Source organism: Tupaia chinensis, unplaced genomic scaffold (assembly GCF_000334495.1).
Source record: "Tupaia chinensis unplaced genomic scaffold, TupChi_1.0 Scaffold000644_1, whole genome shotgun sequence".
Lineage (NCBI taxonomy): Eukaryota > Metazoa > Chordata > Mammalia > Scandentia > Tupaiidae > Tupaia > Tupaia belangeri.
The window spans coordinates 3,831,729-3,850,648 of record NW_006160165.1 but is presented as its reverse complement, the minus strand read 5'-3'; the positions used below and the strand labels follow the sequence as shown (position 1 = coordinate 3,850,648).

The following is an 18,920-nucleotide window of genomic DNA, read 5'->3' as shown; positions in this document are numbered from 1 at the left end:
ATGGTCACGCCGCAATCCCTTCTCCTCCATTCTCCTCTCGGGATCTTGGGCACGCACGCACTCGCGCCCGGCGTGAGATTTAAGCCACCGGGTCCGGGACACGAACCGCGGTCGACTACGTGGGAGTCCAGCGACATAGCCATTACGCTAACTGCTGGTTCCCACACATACTTGCACTTTTAATCCATGAGAGAAAAGAGGAAGGAGAAGCGTGTTTGTTAAGAAAAGTGAGTATCTTTACGTTTAGGTACACTGTATAGTCTACCTCTTTCAATATAATTTTGCAAAATTTCACTGCAGACTTGGCAGCAAACACAGGACCTGGGGCATAAAAAATGCTAATTAAGTGCAGGCTCGCTGACAGCCAGCTACATATGTGAGCGGGTGCTGGATTGACAGCCAGCTGCAGACTGGCAGGGAGGGCCTCCGCGTTCTGTAACACACCGAGCCTTGGTGTGTGAGAGCGGCAATCCAGGCAATGCCACGCTTCCCTCGCACCTGTCTTCACCCAGACGGAGCTCACAGGCAAGATGCTGCCTCCCCCTCCCTGGCTTCCCGGTTTCTTCCGAGGGCCAGCCCCTCTGCTCTGGGCCCACAGCTTCCTGCTCACCTTGCTACTCCTCATCTCCTGGTTTGTTTGTCCATCACCTCCCCCACTGTCTGTGAGGTCCTCGGGGAGGCGCGGGCCCACAAATACCCTTAATTAGTTTGTGCCGAATGGACAACCGTGGCAGCAGTGGTGAGCAGTGCAACTGTGTTCTCCTGTTATTTCCAGTAACACGTTTCTCAGAAGAGTGTTCACGGAAGACCTAACGTCTGTCAATTTTCAGGGAACAGAGAAAATATTATAAAGGGACTTTTGCTAAAAATGTGCTGACAAATCGAGTCTGACACATCTCCGGAGAACATTCTGAACCTTGCCAAACTGTGCTCCCTTTGATTTATTGATAAGACGCCAAATCTGTTTAACGAAAGCAGCACAGGGAAGTGTATTTCCTAATGTACCTATCCACTCAAGAGGCATTGCTTAGTTCTTCCTGTGTGGCAAGTGCTGCTCTAAAGCTGTAAACAGGACAGCAAAATAAAAAGAATGAAGAGACAGGCTATTTCCGAATTATGCTCCAGAGCTGGGCCATTATTGTATCTACACATATAAATTACATTTTGCAGAGAATAGAACGGTACAGCAATTTTAAAAAAATGATGGGGGGAACCAGCAGTTAGCGTAATGGCTATGTCGCTGGACTCCCACGTAGTCAACCACGGTTCGCGTCCCGGACCCAGTGGCTTAAAAAAACTCACGCCGGGCGCGTGTGCGTGTGTGCCCAAGATCCCAAGAGGAGAATGGAGGAGAAGGGATTGCAGCGTGACCATCCCCCCTGGGGGGTGATTTCTCGCTTTCTGTCTCTGTGTCTGTCTGTCGAGCGCACGCGCCCTATAGCAAAAACCTCTCAAAAAAAAAAAAATGATGGGGCTGGCCACGTAGCACAGTAGTTGAGCACTGCGCAGAGGAAGCTGGATTCCACATGACGGACCTGGTTTCAAGTCCTGGTTCTGATGGCTTGAAAAAACATACCAGAGATATGCCTGGGATCCTGATGGGATGGAGAAATTTGAGGAAAAATAATTTCAATGTGACCAGATCCCACTGGGGAGTGCTCTCTCTTTCTCTCAGTCTCTCTCGTGTGCATGCACCCTCTGGCATAAATATATACACAGCCGATTCATTAAGCTGTTTCTTCCACAGGTTTGGGCTGGTGGGGGGAAAGGAAGGTGTGTATTTCCAACCCTGAATGGCATATGGTGGGAGCCAGGGCTACCTGAGAAAAACTTGCTTTGCAATTTCTGAAGCAGCTGTCACTCTGGGCTGGCATACTTCCACCTACATGGTTATTTTACCTCAAAAACCATCGTTTAGGACTTATGGCCCATTTCACAGGTGACCTTCAATGTAACAACTAATGGGTCTAGACACAGTCTCTGCCGAAACCTCGCTGTGTCCCAGGCGGCAGGACTTCCCGTCTTGATTTTCCACACGCAGCCCTTACTGTGGAGTCCACTGTCACTGCCACTTGATCCACTCGGGAGTGGAAAGACTGAGTACTTCTGCAAGGTTGCACACAGGAAACACAGACTTCTATTTAACTGCAAGTCAGGAGGCAATTCAATGAGCATTTTAACAGTGTTTGGGGAGCATCTGCACCCGTGGTAATAAACAATGAATTTTCCAGAAGAGCGCTGGAGCTGGAATGGAAGCTCCCAGCAGAGAGTGATGATGAAATGGGCCTGGCCCGCCTTTACTAGTCATTGCAAAGAGCAGCCCCAGCCTTTTAAAAATAGTACTTTCAAATACTTGGCCCTCGCTTGTTAATAGTTTGCAAAGCGGTGTTAAAATTTATTGGCCAGTAAAGTTGTTTCATGCTTTTTTGACTCAAAGGTAGTGAAACAAAATGAGCTCTCCATGCGGCCTTTTTACTGCAGACGGGGTCGGGTGGGGACCCACACCAAGAAGCGTGTGCTGGCGCAAAGGCAGCTTGAATGTGACCTCAGTGTTGGTTTCTTCTGCACTGCCCAGTCCTCTCGCCTATCGGATCCCCTTTCAATCTTTAAATTTCTGAAATGATTAGCAGCTTTTTTTGTAAGGAAAATAACAAACAAAACTTGAACTCAATTTTTTAACATGCCAAAAGAGGTGGCTCAGGCCAAAAACTGACCTTAGTTATAATGCATGCTCTTGTGAAACCAAGGATCACAGAGCATTCGAAATAGTGATCAACTCTTCTTTCCACCTATGGGGAAAAAAGGATAATCTTATGACATTACTAGGTGCAAAAAAATCAGTATTGCTCCTTGGTAGACATGGGAAGCATTAAGAGCAGGAACTAACAGAACTTGCTCTGATGGACCCTTACACCTGTGGTTTCCTGGCACGCACGTCACTGATGACCAAGGAACTGAATTTTAATGATCATTTCTCAGTGTTGCCCACAGTGGCTGCTGCACTGGACACGCAGGCCCAGAGTGCGTCAAACCGTGCAGCCCTGGGAGAAATCCAGGCCGCTCGGAGCAGTCTTATCGCTGTCCTTCTTGGTCCCTTCAGCTCCTGTCACAATAGGATAAATGGGACCAGAGCCTCCACTAACAGCTGGCTTATCACACGTGGGTGTAGCTACCATTGGGATTGCGGATTAGGAATCCAGAGCCCTGACAGCCAGTGACTAATCCGTTCCATTGGACTCTCTGACTCCTCTGAGGCTGTAACACAGCAAGCCAGCTCAAGCAGATCAGGCAGTTGATTTTCTTACTCCGAAGCGTGTCTTTAGAGCCTGTCCAGAAGTACAGGAATACATTGTGGGCTGCAGGAGCCCAAAGACTTCCTGTCTGTGGTCCTGGTTGTAAAGTAATCAGTATTAGGAACTATGTATTACAAGAAACAGCAAGTAATGCGGATGGTGAAAAGGAAACTCTCTTTTTGCCAGTTTCCAAAAGACATGCTTACAAGGATGGGACTTGGGGGGAAAACATTTCTGAGCACTTTACAGTCACAGGGGAGCAGAAATTAGGCTCTTAAAAACTAATTTCACATAAAAGTCTTACAGGTCTAATGACAGTGCAGAATGTACTTTGAACAATAATAAGAAATTTAGAACTTTACACTTGGGATTTTGCTCTGTCTTCATTAATCTTTTTTTGTTGCTGTTGCTGTTCGGTTGTCATTTTGCCTTCATATGTATTTCTTTTTAAATAATTATTTAATTTAATTTTAATTAATTAATTTATTTTCATTTTGACCAGATTGAGAGAGAGAGAAGAAATGAGAAAGCAAGCTACTAGGTCCAGGACTTGAACCATGGTCGGCCATGTGGGAGTCTAGCCCCCTTGTGCTCTTAACGACATCACCTGCCAGTCCTCATCCTTCATACGTATTTTACTTCCTATGGTTCCTGATGGTCCATAGGCGAGAGCTGAGGTCCTGACCACCTTCCTCACTATCTTATCTCCTTTCACAGGTCCACGAGGTCGGGACCTGACCATGCTAAACCTCCACTCTGTGGGTGGTCTCACATGGGCACAGGAATGGAAAGCTGTTCTTAGAAGTCATCAGCTATCTTGGGACTTACTTATCCAACTTGGTTAGCAGTGTTCTGATTTGGAAGGGGCTCCGTGATGTATATACTGCAATTTTCAACCCTACTTTGTATCAATTTTTGATTAAAGTTTATTTCTCATTCCATCTTTCTCACTAGTCTCAGCATTTTGGATACTGTTTTTTCTTGTCATGCTGCCCCCACCTTCCCGCCAAAATCTTGTTTCAGTCCCACCTTCTCTGGGATCTGCACCGTGAATCCAGCACATGGATCTGAAAGCAGTAAGAATGGAAGATGCTCTCTTCCTCCTCAAGGTGGGCTCCCATGGCTTGTTCAGATGGTGGCCTCTTCTAGCTTGGGCAGTGCATGGGAGCATGCCTAGTTTCTTGAGGGCTCCCTTTTCACTTTCGGGTTAGTCTGAGTTGATTTCCACTGTGAGGATTTTTCTCCTGATGGTTTTCCTAACATCTCTTCCAGCTTTTATTGTCCTTGCCAGAACTCTCGCCTCCCTAAAGGTTTATGAATTTCTCCTACATGTTCATTATTATTGTAACATGACTGATACATTAAGATACCAACTTTTTCCAGGTAGAAGATATTCTAAAGTTGTTTTTTTTCTTTCTTTCTTTATTTTTATTTTTATTTATTTATTTTTTTGCCAGACGGTACATGCACTTGTTGGGAGGTGAGTAGGAATGAGGGATGTGGGGTGGACGGAGATAAAACGCCCTCTAACAGGAAGTGGTCACGCACGGTCCCTTCCCCCATTTATCCATCCTATTGGGATCGGGGAAATGCACACGCCCCCAGCACGTTCTTCAAGCCAGGGAGGCTGGGACTTGAACCACAGCTGACCATGTGGGGCTGCCTCCTTAACCAGGCCAACGCCTGGCCGTACCTGTTCTTGGTTAAAGCCGCTCATGGAGGACTGCAGAGGACCCAGGATGTATTTACTGCCTGAACTGTCTGCCTCACGCCCGGTCCTCTGCCCTCTTGGTGTCAGCCCACTCTTCTCTTTCCGAAGGCAAGTTTATCATTTTATTTCTTTTTTGGCGTTTTTGAAGTTTTAGCTTTTTATCTGCCACAGAAACAGTGCCCGTCTTCTGCCCAAATACTATTTTCTATTGCGTTCTCCTCAGCCATTCCCCCTGCCACCCTGCACTGCCATCTCGCCGTTTACCCTCGCTGCAGCAGTGACCTTCGGACACAGTTCATGTACTAGTCCGTCAGAGTTGCCACCTGCCTTTCCGGCCCCGGGGGAGACCATAGCCATGGGCAGTCTCACACCCTGGAAGGGACCCTGCAATCTGTCACCTGCGCTGCGTTGTGTGGAAAAGCATTTCCTCTTTTTCATAATTCTAAACATCAGGAATTACACAAGCATTGTCACACGGCTACTCTGAGAAGGCACACTGCAGTTTCCCTTCTACGCCTGCAGTTTATGGGCCATCAGCGCCGACACTTGCTCCAGTCTCCAAAGTTTCCCTAACTGAATCTGGCTCCATGAGGATTCTCCCCTGCCCGACTCGCTCCACTTACCCCATGATAAAGCAGGCTTAATTTTTAATGAGATTGTGATAATGGGAAAGCTTGATGAATATTTTTTTTTACCTTTTAATTAGTGAACATTTACATGGCCTCGCGACCAACGTCTGAATCGGTTCTGGTTTGAGGCTGCTCAGTGCAAGGGCGGGAGTGAGAGTTAAGGAAATGATATATAAGTAGCTTTGCCCTAAGAGGCTTAGCGATTTGAATACATATTATTTATATTAATGATTCAAGAGCCGCTGGCAAGCCAACAATTGGATTTCTTTCTATTAAAAATACATTAGGGCCACAGCACTGCCGAGGGCTGCGGGCGGCGTGGGGAGTGGATGCACCCGGTCCCGATCCCGAACTCTCGCTGACCTTCGCTGGCCGCGTCCCGGGCGGCCCACAGGCAGGCGCTCACAGCCTCATAGGAGGCGCTCAGCCGAGTGCTGGGGTCCCTCTTCGGCTTGGGCGGAGGCTGTTTCCGTGGCGACGGGAGGCCGCTGCTGTCGTCCATGCAGAACACAGAGTGCAGCGAAGGAGACCGCGTGGACGGTCCAGGCAGGTCCGCCACGGCGAGGCCGGGGGTGGAGCCGGAGCGGCCATGCCGGGGTCCTGCCCTGTCTTCAGCTCTAAGGGAAACCAAACACACACAGCCCGCAGCAGGGCGGCCCGGCACGTTACTCGGAGGCAGCAGCGCAGCTCTCAGCAGAGGCGCTGGCCTTTGGCCCTCTCTGCAGACGCTGCCGCCCGCTCCGCTGTGACCGAGGAGCGCGCCCAGCGCGAGAGGCCCCTTTCAAATCTGCGCACACAGGCACTGGTAGTTAAGGGCCGTCACATTTTCTATCAGACATTCGCCGAATGGATTTTTCACACTCTGATTATTAAGCAAATCAAAACCCTGAATTTCAATCTGAATGATAATTTCTGGGAAATCCATCTTAATAGAGAGTTGCTGATGCATCACACACTGGAGTTCCTCACCATTTCCCCTTGCAAGAGGAGAATGGACTCTGCTTAGAACTCTCCCAGATGCACGTTTTAGCACTCTCTCCCTTTCCTTTCTTTGTAGAAAATCCCGCCAGCAGTTACCTAATTATGCACAGAACTAATATGCCCCATTCCTCCACGTGGCTGCCCCGTGCCAAGTGAACTGCTGGTACCCAGGAAACAGACAAGCACATCTTCACTTAATTTTCTATCAGGCATATAAATTTACCCAATTTACCCAATAGATAAATTGGGGTAGCTGGTTAGTTCCAACAGAGAAAATAATAAATATTATTTAGTAAGTCATATAAAATGAATAGTTATGTGGTGTTAAAAATTCCTTCGAGCTTCGCCTGTCAATGTAACCATGTGCTAGCAAGCTGCCAATGCCTTCATTTTACGAGGAGTTTCCGTGCATTTGTTTTTATAATTATATCTTCTGTGGCAGAACACCAACAGGGCTGGAATCTACCACAAGGCAGAGCCAACCGCCCGTGTAGAAAATGAAATAGCTGAAGATGAAAGCGTGGCACTCAGTGGATAATTTGTTTTCCCTGTAATGTTTAATTACAGTTTTCCGTACAAAGGGAATTTTTTCAGTATTTAATCACTGAGATATTTGAAGCTAATTAGCAAGAGACACATTGCCATTTCCACTTGAAGAAAAAAAAAATCGTTTGACTTAGGTAATAAAGGCAAAGGAGAGTCGTTTTCAGTGAGAAACAAGACATTACCAAGTTCCTATGGAAAAACAAACACCTCTGACAATGAGTTAAGATCCAAAGGAAACAGGCTCCCGCCACCCTGGCAGGGCTGTGGTTCGCAGGTGTCTTCATCCTCCACCCAGAAGGAGGGAAGGGCGGCAAGGCAGAGGAGGACCAGGCCATATTCTGCTACTTCTAGTGCTACATCCAAAGCTTTAAATAAAATGTTTCACCCAAAGTTTTCTTTATTGGCTAGAAGATGTGATAGTTTACATAGGGGAATGTACATACAATCTATTTATCCAGTTCACCACTTCCATATTTTCAGAGTGGTGTCTCAATTTTTTGGTCAGGTTTCCAGAAGTTATTCTAAGCCCATCTTACATACAGGGCACTCGTGTAAAAACGTCAAGAGCCCAGCTGTTTATTTTTGTAAATACAGAAACATTAGATGCTTTAAAATGTGGAGTTTGCCTGAGCTAATTTAGCAATGCCAGCATGGTAGGTGAAGCAGTAATTATTGCATATGACTAAACGGATGCACAAGACAGCCAACGCATGGAAGGGAATGTGCAGGGAAAGCATCTTTTTAGATTGCTGGTGGATTTCAAGACAAGTCATGGCTGCTTGTTCCTGTAACTGCTGTCATATCTGATTGAACTCTGCTCTGCATTAAGGGCTATCAGAATACTCATGGCTCCACTGAATCAATCACAGTGGTAATTAAAGTTGCACTCTCTGTCTTTACCTTTTGATTTCTTCCTCCTGCCTGCTCCTGGAATCCAACTTCTCATTACTGTAGGGGCCACTCGTTTCCTTACGGAGCCGGTCATTCTCCCGCGCAATGTCTGAAGCATTCTGAATGACCAGGGCATCATAGGTTTTCAGCCCCATGTCCTCGGTGTTCTGCAGAAAGCTATTGATGGAAGTGAACTCTTGCTGTTTGATGCTCATTTTCTGAAGCAAGCGCTGGCGTGCTAGAAATCCCCTTATAACTGTCATAAAAGAATACAATCATAGGTCAGAGAACTGGAGCAAAAGTTAAAAACCCAGAAGTGTGCAAACAAAATTCACAACATATTTATATATAAGCAGCTATGAAACAGACACATTTAACCCAAAATAAGAACTTACCAAAACATTCTAATATCCCATTGGAAAGGATATCGAAATGAAGTAAACAGTAATAACACTGAAGGCTAAAATTCTTGACTTGAAAGAGTTCCTATAGGTAATATCGTTAATTAGAAAGCCATGCAAGCCGGAGCTGACAGACTAGAGTTAAATCAACGGGAATGACCAAGCTCCAAACAAGGGGATTTAAGGTGTGGCTCCAACTAGACCGTTTTGAGGTATACTGATCAGATTTCATATCAAGTTATTACAGAAAAAACCTAGGCTAGTGGAGTTAATCTATGAAAATATAATCCATATATTGTTTCTAAGACTGTGATTAATTCCTAGAGAAATTAGCACTGGATTTAAAACTAATAAGGGCATTGCTAATTTATTCCATGAAATATTGAAAGAAAATTTTCCAAATCTAGAGGGCATTCAAATATCCAGGCCCAGGAAATACAAAGGACTCCTAATAGAATCAACTCAAGGCACATCATAGCCAGACTGGCCAAATCTACAGACAAAGACAAGATACTAAAATTGGCAAGAGAGAAATGTCAGATTACTTATAAAGGTTATCCAATCAGGCTAACATCAGACCTCTCATCAGAAACAATGAAAACAAATAAAGAATGGGAAAATATATTAAAAGTGTTATGTTAAGTGAAAAACAGTTTCAACCAAGAATACCCGGCAAAATGATCTTTCATATGGCAAGACAGGATAAAAATATTCTCAGATAAACAAGACCTGAAAGAATTTGCCAATAGCAGATCCACTCTTCAAAAAGTTCTGAAAGGAGTACTCAACCAGGAAAACTAAAGACATACAGAAATAAGAGAACAAAAGGCAACCAAGAAAACAACCAATTTTATGCTAAGGACAAGAAATATCAATAACAACATTAAATGTTAACTTCCAGGATTTAAATGAAAAGACTGGACCACAGCAACACTGCATATTCAACAGAGGCTAGTTCGAACATAAGACTGAATTGGCAAAATAGAATTATATGACTTTTGAGTAAAACATTACTGATTTTTTTTACTATGCTTTGTTTTCCCAATTTAAGCATTTTACTTTCTTTTGAGGTGTTGATAGGCTCAGCAATTTGTTAAAATACTTTTGTTTATTTCTTTAAATGGAAACATAAACTTTTCTTCCTTACTGACCCGTCTGGAGTTGGAAAGTACTTGGGAGTATTCTCACTTTGTGGCAGAAGGGTTATTTGCATAAGTTCAATAATGCTTGTTGCATTGAATCAGAAATTGGAAATACTCGTTATTGGACAGGGCTTTGACTGGAATGTCCTATCTGAGGATTAATCAGAAAACTATGGAACTAATGTGGATCTCATGTAAGCCAACAGAAGCTCTTAGGAAGACGGCCGGGCACCGTAAATAGCTCTCCTGGCAGAGAGAATTAGAGAAGATACATGAAAGAGTTTATAACATAAAATAACCTAGACTTTCCAGCCCAGCATTGTAATCAGTAGAAATTGCAAAAGAGCAACCACACCAGAGGATTATCTTAAGAAAGACTTTGAAGGATCCCTGTAGAAAGAGAGAACCCCCTCCCCCTATTTCCCATAAAAGACATGGAGAACCCATTCAGATCTCAGACCCAATACTGAGCCGATGGAAAACACAAACTGACCAGGTCTAAGCCACATATACCACATATTACATGGCCTGAAATTTGGAAAAGGGTGTTTGCTCAAAGAAAAACAAGGTACTTTAGTTTTCTGGTAGGAAATGAATGATAAATTAGGGGCAGGCAAAAGCAATAAACTTTCACTCCAATTTCTCTTGGAGCACAATGTACTCAATAAAATGCAGAATTTGAAAATAATGATGTAAATCTTTTCACTCAAAGCTTCAAAGTATAATACCTTTAAGAAACTTCATGTTGGCAAAAATCACAGTAAATTATGGCTAATGTTAGAATAAATTTTATTTACATAAGAAAAAGAAAGAATATTTATCATAACTAAGCTCAATGAGATTCAAGAGAAAACAGACAACCAATCTCAGGAGATCAGAAAGTAATTTAATGACTCAAAAGAGGAATTAAATAAAAAGATAGTCTAAAAAAGAATCAAATAGAACTTCTGAAGTGAAAGAATGCAATCCAGGAAATCAAAACCTCCCTTGAAAGTATTAACAGAAGATTAGACCATGTACAAGGAAGAATCTCTGACTTTGAAGAAATAGTACCAGCATAGTCTAAGAAACTGAGAAGAATGTAAAAATATCCACTAAAAATGAGGAAAACACATGGAAAATCCTAGACACCATTTTTTTAGGGGTTTTTGCTATAGGACATGTGTGCTCACTAGAAAGACAGAGAGACAGAAAGCAAGAAATCACCCCCTGGGGGGATGACCACAATGCAATCCCTTCTTCTCCATTCTCCTCTCGGGATCTTGGGCATGCATACACACGTGCCCACATGAGTTTAAGCCACCAGGTCTGGGACTTGAACCATGGTCGACTACATGGTAGTCCAGAGACATAGCCATTTTGTCAACTGCTGATCCCAACACCATTAAACAGCCTAATATTCGCTTTATGGGTATTACAGAAGGTGAAGAGATAGGCAAGGGCTTAGAAAATCTCTTTCTTGATATATTAGTTGAAAACTTTCCAAACTCAGAGAGGCATATGAAAATCCAAATTCAGGAAATGAACACCACATAGATTTAACATAAGAAGATCCTCTCCAAGGCACATCACAGCCAAACTAATAAAAATCAAAGAAAAAGACAATATCCTAAAAAATGACAAGAGAGAAATGCCAAGTTACTTACAAGGATTATCCCATTAGACTAACAGTAGACTTCTCAACTGAAACAATGCAAGCAAGAAAAAAAATGGGATGACATATTTAAAACTCTCAAAGAAAAAGAATTTCAGCCAAGAGTATGATACTCAGAAAATGATCCTTCAAATGGGAAAGATAAACAAAAGCTGAAAGAATTCACCAAAAGTAGGCCAGTCATTCAGAAAATACTAAAGGGACTAAAAGAAACACTACACCAGAAAAACAAAGGAAGATTAGGCAGATAAACATAAGCAAGAGAACACAAAACAAGCAAAAAGAAAAAAAAAAGTAAATAATAGGACTAAGTCCACATACATTGATAATAACCTTGAATGTTAATGGATTAAATTCTCAAGCTAAAAGAAGATTGGCTCAATGGATGAAAAACTGGAACCCTCTATATGTTGCCTAAAAGAAACACACCTCATTGACAAAGATAAATATATATAGCCTGAAAGTGAAAGGCTGGAAAAAGTAATTCCATGCAAAAACAAAAAACAAAAACAAAAACAAACAAATGAAAAAGACAGGAGTTGTGATGTTGATATCAGATAAAATATCCTTTAGGATAATAATGAAAAAAGAAACAAAGAAGGACATTACATATTCCAAAAGGATTAATTTATCAAGAGTTATAACAATCATAAATATTTATGCAACCAAACATGTAAAAAAGATCAAAGGGCAAAAACAAAAAACAAAAACAAAAACAAACAAATGAAAAAGACAGGAGTTGTGATGTTGATATCAGATAAAATATCCTTTAGGATAATAATGAAAAAAGAAACAAAGAAGGACATTACATATTCCAAAAGGATTAATTTATCAAGAGTTATAACAATCATAAATATTTATGCAACCAAACATGTAAAAAAGATCAAAGTGAGACAGACATAGACTGGAATACACTGATTGTTGAAGATTTCAACACCCCACTATCATCACTGGACATGTCATCTCCACATGGAATATTTTCAAAGACTGATCACATAATAGGCCATAAAACAAGTCTATATAGATTTGTAAGTATAGAATCTGTACCCAGTTTCTTCTCAGACCACTATGAAATTAAGTTTGAAAACCATAGGAGAGTTCCCAAACACATGCAAAAACATGGAAACTAAACATTTTACTCCTGCATCACTTCAAAGTACTGAAGAAATAAAGAATGAAATAAAGATACCACCTAACCACTGTCAGAATGGCAAAGATTAAAAATACAAAAAAATGATAAATGTTGGAGGGATTGTTGTGAAAGGGGAACTCTCCTACACTGATGGTGGGAATTTAAATTGTTCTATCACTGTGGAAAATAAGATGGATATTCCTCAAAGATCTACAAATAGAATTACCACATTATCCAGCAATTCCATTCCTGGTGATCTACCCAAAGGGCAGGAGAATACTCAGTGGGAAAAGTGCTTGGATATCTATGTTTATTGTGGCACTATTCATGATTGTTAAGACATAGACCCAAACCAAGTGTCCAAAAATAGATGAATGAATTAAAAAAGTATGGCACATACTCCATGGAATGCTATTCAGCCATAAAAATAATAAGACCCTGGCATTTGATAGAAAGTGGATGAATATGAAAGATTTATTGCTGAGTGAAGCAAGTCAGACTATGAAAGAGAGTGAAAGTGAATATGAAAGATTTATTGCTGAGTGAAGAAGCAAGTCAGACTATGAAAGAGAGTGAAAAAGAGACACTGTATGTCTCCACTTGACGTATACTGACTATCTGCATTCTGTAGTAGAGACTGAAAGACTGGAGGACATAAAAGCATTAAAAATAGTTATGGACACTGAAAACAACGTGGAATGAAGGTGGGAGAAGGTCAGAGTGCAGGGAAGGAAATTAGGAGGAAAAAAAATGGAGAGGTAAGACATTTATGGGACACAGAAATGTTTAATTACCTGTTGATTATAACATGTATACTATTCTAAATTGGACTGGTGTGAGGTGTATTTCATGTTCTCTTATACATTCTCTTACAAAAGAGAATTTACTCTTTTATAAGCTAAATTATGTATATGCAATTGAATGTATAAAAATTATAATAATAATAAAATATACTAAAATAAGATTGAAACTAATCACAACGATCACACTACTCTCCATAATTTTTGGAACACAGTGAAAGCAGTCATAAGGGGAAATTTTATAGCCATTAATACTCATAAGAAAAAAATAATAGAATATTGACCCATAAATAACATAACATTGTATTTTAAGGAATTGTAAAAGCACAACAACAACAACAATAACAACAAGAAGCAAAGAAATAGTAGAGATTAGAACTGAAATAAATGAAATAGAGAATAAAATAACTATACAAAAAACATCAATGAAACAAAAAGTTAGTTCTCTTGAGAGGATAAGCAAAATTGGTAAAAACCATTAGTTAGACTAATAATAATAATAATAATAATAATAATAATAAAAACAGAGAAAGAAACCAGATAGATAAAATCAGTAACGAAGCTGGCAATATTATAACCAATATATTGGAAATACAAAAAGTCATGAGAGAACTACGAGCAACTATGTGCCAACTAACTAGAAAACCTATATGAGATGGACAAATTTCTAGAGAAGTACAAGATATTTAGGTTGAATTAGGATGAAACAGAAAGACCGAATAGATCAATAATAAGTGAATAGATTGAGGCAGTGATAAATAGTCTTTCCCAACAAAGAATAGCTCAGGTTCAGATGGATTCACTTCTAAATTCTATAAAACTTTCAAAGAAGAGTTAACTCCAGGGGCTGGCTGGTGGTGTGGTGGTTAAGAGCACTGGACTCCCACATGGCTGACTACGGTTCCAGTCCCAGACTTGTTGGCTTGTTTTCTCACTCTCAATTTCTTTCTCTCTCTCTCTCTCTGGTGAATTAAAATAAATTAAAATAAATGAAAAAATAAAATAAAGTTCAGTAAAATAATTCTTAAAAAATATCAGTTAACTCCAATTCTTATAAAACTATTCTTAAAAATTCAAAGGAAGGAATCCTCCCAAGTTTCTATTAACTTGAGATACCAAAGCCAGACAATGACATAAAAAAAGCAAAAACAAAACAGAACAAAAACCCCACAGAACTACAAATGAATGTCCTCAATGAATACTGATACAAGAAATTTCAACAAGATTCTAGCAAACTGAATCAAATAATATATCAAGAACATTGTATACCATGACCAGGCAGGCTTTAACCCAGGGATGCAAGGATGATTCATAAAATAATAAATGTAATATGCTGCATTAACATAAATAAAAATAAAATAATATCATATTTACAGATGCAGAAAAGGCACTGGATAAAATACAACGTATCTTCATGATTTAGATTTGTAGCAAAATAATGGTAGAATGGACATTCCTCAACATAATAAAAGCCAAATATGACAGACCCATGGTGAACATCATATTGAATGGGGAAAAGCAAAAAGCCTTTCATTAAAAACTGGAACAACACATGGCTGTCCACTCTCTCCACTTCTTTAACAGTGTTCAAAGTCTGAGAATATGCAATTAGACAAGAGAGCAAAATAAGACATTCAGATAGGAAAAGAAGAAGCCAAACTATTCTCATTTGCATATGACATCACTATATACATAGAAAACCCAAAGGAATCCATGAAAAGACTCCTAGAAGAGATAAGTAAATTCAGTAAGACTGCAGGATACAAAGTCAATATGCAAAAATCTATAGCATTTATATACACCAACAATGAACAGACTGAGACAGAATTGAAGAAAGAAATTCTATTTACGAAGCTACAAAACAAATAAGATGTTTAGGAATAAATTTAACCAAAGAAGCTTTTTAATATGCTGTAATCTCACTGGTCTGTTTTGCGATTATTGTCTGTGCTTAATGAATGTCAGCACTCTATGGCAGAAACTGGAAGACTGAAAGGTATAAAAGCATAGAGAGCAATGGTGGTACTGGAAAAAGTGAAGGAGGATAAGAAACGGGGGCGAGTGGGAGAGAGGAAATCAAGGGGAAGAAGAAAGAAGAAAAATATTTAAGAAACTCAAAATAGAAATCTGTTGATTATAATGTGTATGATGCTATCTTTGGCTGAAACAATATACAGTGTATTCATAATGGGAAAATTTATTTGGTAGGCTGTAGTGATACACAGTGATTGAAAGAAAGAATGAAACTAACCAAAGAAGTTAAAGACCTTTACAAAGAAAACTAAGAATTAAAAAATAAAATTGAGTCTGACAAAAAAAAAAAAAAGGAAGGACATCCCATGCTCTTGGATTGGAAGATCCAACATAATAAAAATATCAGTTCTACCTAAATTATTTATTGAATGCAATTATGTCCCAATTACCTGAGTCATTCTTCATATAAAGAGAAAAAAATCCAAAATTTTCCTGGAATCATAAAAGATCTCCTAGTCCCAAGGCAATACTGTACCAAAAATATAAAGTAGGAGGCATCTCAATACCCGACTTTAAAGTATATTACAACATAGTGATAATACAGACTCAAACTGGCACAAAAATACATACATAGAGCAGTGGAACAGAACAGAGAATACAGAAATAAATCCCAAAGCTTACAGTCAGTTGATCTTTAATACAGGGCATAAGACAATGTAGTGAAGAAAAGAAAGTCTTATAAGCAACTGGTGTTGGAAAAACTAGATATTTATCTAAAAAAAAAAAAAAGAAAAAAGAAACTGGATTCCTATCTCTAACCATTAACTAGAATTAACTCAGTACGGAGCAAAGATTTAAATATAAGCCTCTAAACTACTAGTAGAAGATGTAAGAGAAACTTCTGAGGACATTGGAGTAGGCAAAGATTTCTTAAATAAGTCCTATAAAGTACAAGCAATAGTCCCTAAAATAGACAAGTAGGATTACATCAAGCTAAAAAGATTCTTCACAGCAAAGAAAACTATAACTGGAATGAAAAGACAACTCTCAGAATGGTAGAAAATATTTGCAAATGATTCCTCAGACAAAGGTTTGATATCTAGAATACTAGGGAAGTCAAGCAGCTCACCCACGATAAGATGAATAATCGAATTTTAAAATGGGCAAATGAATTAAATAGACAACTCTCCAAGGAAGACTTAATAATGACCAAGAAGCATATGAAAAAATGTTCAAAGTCTCTAGTCATAAGGGAAATGCAGTTAAAGCCACAATAAGATAGCCTATAACCCTAGTTAGAATAACTAAAGGTGGGTGTGAGGTAAAAGGTGACAGGTAAAAGAAATGTAAAGTTCACTGTTGAATTAAAAAAAAATAATCTAAATTTTGATACCACAAGAAATATTTCTACTGCTTCCTTAAAGGGCAGAAGGATTTCCATGAAAAAAGTTTCTAACTTCTATCATATTCTTTATTACATCCTAAACTTCTAAACGCTTTGTATTAGGAATTTAAAAATTAAAGGTCAATCTAAAATGCTGAATTGCATCCAAATAAAAAGAAACAATTCTAGTTTTGTTTCATATAATAAGAGAAAGGGAACTCAAAAGACATATGGTGATTATAAAAAATAACTTACCTATGGTATTCTTAAGTCTTTACTTGAGAACTATGTTAAGTACACCCTAACTAATCTCAATTATTACATGGAGACCTAAAAAATCATGAATTATAAAACATATAATCCATTTAGAATAAATTAGTTGGCTTACAATTAAAAATCAAACTAGAAGGCACTGGAAGGCCATTATCCATGGTAAAAACAAAACAAAACACACACACAAACCCATTGAATGGTGGAGCCAGGGTTCAAATTTCTCTGTGCTTAGGAGGCCCAGCTCCATCTCCTTAGCAGTCAGACTGAGCTGAGATTAGCTGCAGCTCTTGAGAGGGACAGGCCACCAGCCAGTAAAGAGAAGCATATTTGCAACTAATAAGAGGACAAATTTCCTTACGATTAGCACAGATTGAAATGGATCAAGCTGCCTCCTGAGGAAGGGACTTGGCTCCTAGTCCTGAGCCCTGTGAGACAGCACAATGGCCCTTCCATGAATGCTGTGGACAGGTCAGATTGAAGGACTCTGGTGGGAATCTTTCAAGCGTCTATGACAGCATCCCTTCAACTGAAGCTTTTAAGATTAGAAGTCATTAAGATCACAGAACATTTGTAATTTCAGGAAAAACCACTTCATTCTTGCCTTGGGTTGGGGTAGAGGCCTCTAACACATTATGTGTTTTAAAATATCTCATAACTATTGAAGAATATATGGGACATCCATTTTGATGCCCTCAGTTGATTAGCTGGTGGAAAGCTCAGAACACCCCTCTACAGTGATGGCTTCAGAGGAAAATAATATGCAGATGTCTAAAATGCTTCCGTTTTTTTTCCCCCCTCAGATGGCAAAACTAAATGTTCAGTTACTTTGAAATGCAGCTGCATCAAGTTATGCTGAACCTATCTAAAGGAAAAAAAATTAAGACAATATAAAATGTGGTCTACAGTGAAGCAGCACTAACCATGTGATGGGCACAGTACGGAAGAAAGAAGAAGATGACCTTATTGGTTTGCTCCTCCTTGTTACACTAAAAACATGGAGACTGACTTTTAGAAGGGTGAAGGTGCGAGTATATTCAAGATGTTTAATCTCTTGGAATAAAGGGAAAAGGGATGTGGACATGCCAGGCATCTTCTGACCTTTTGACAGCAAAGCTATTCACTGGATTCACAGTTGCAGGAGGATTTTATGATTTCTTGCCCAGAGGACTTCGTTTTCTCTCACTTCATACTAGCAGCCTTCTAAAATTCTTTAAAATGCTATGTTGGTTGCTAAACATTGGTATCTTTAATGAGGGACAACTAATAAAAATAAACTTGCCATATAAGGGTGTTCATTCATATTTGTTGTTTTTCTGACAATTTCAAGTCTGAATTTGTGATGCATACCAAATGAGAGTCTTAATTTACAGATATTTTCATTCAGGAAGAAACAAACATGCCTAGTTAGAAAATTTCTGGTAGAAATAATTTAAAATTAAAATAATTAAATTTAAGACTAAAAGTTACAGCTTTCTTTCTCCTGAATATTCATAAAGAAAAGCATGTTTAAATCTGGAAATAACCAGACTGTATCAATTTAATATTAGAAAAAGAGTATTGAGAGAACAGTTCTAAGAGATAAAAACATTAAAATTGATAATTAATGCTTTGTAATTAAGAGCCTACAATTAAAAGATGATTTTCTATCCATTATTTCATTTATGCATTATGAAATGTGGTTTTTATCTTGATGCCACTTTTTTAGATTATTCTCATTTTTTATCCTAAAAAATGTGAGCAGATCATTAGAGCTCTATTCATTTCCTCTGCTCTAGGTCAGTGGGGTCCAGTAACACAATCTTTGTAACTAAATAGAAGGGAAATTTTGGTGGGCACCCTGATGGCAGATAAGGCAGGCTCTTTTCATTTTATTTAGGGAAAATGTCCAGGAGCATGGTGGCCATCTTTGTGTCTATATATAACTCTACTTAATGGGTCTCTCCATGTCCCAGCTTCAGCTGAGGCTGCAAATACAGACTCGGATTAGGCAGGTCTGAGTGAAGTTGGACATTTTGCCCTTCTGCCCTGCTCTGGTGTGATGCTGGAATTGCTGGGGAGCAGGCCAGCCACACAGACCCGTGGGCCCTGCCTTTTCCCTCAACTGATGAA

The 18,920-nt window shown here is 39.7% G+C and overlaps 1 protein-coding gene across 1 annotated transcript in view; it reads right to left on the bottom strand.

The window, feature by feature from the left end:
• The window catches only part of MYO16 (myosin XVI), a 603,762-nt gene that overhangs the window by 80,243 nt on the left and 504,599 nt on the right, over positions 1–18,920 (bottom strand). Inside the window, 2 exon segments of the mRNA XM_027776197.1 lie at positions 5,997–6,250; positions 8,061–8,307. Coding sequence (XP_027631998.1) covers positions 5,997–6,250; positions 8,061–8,307 — 501 coding nt within the window.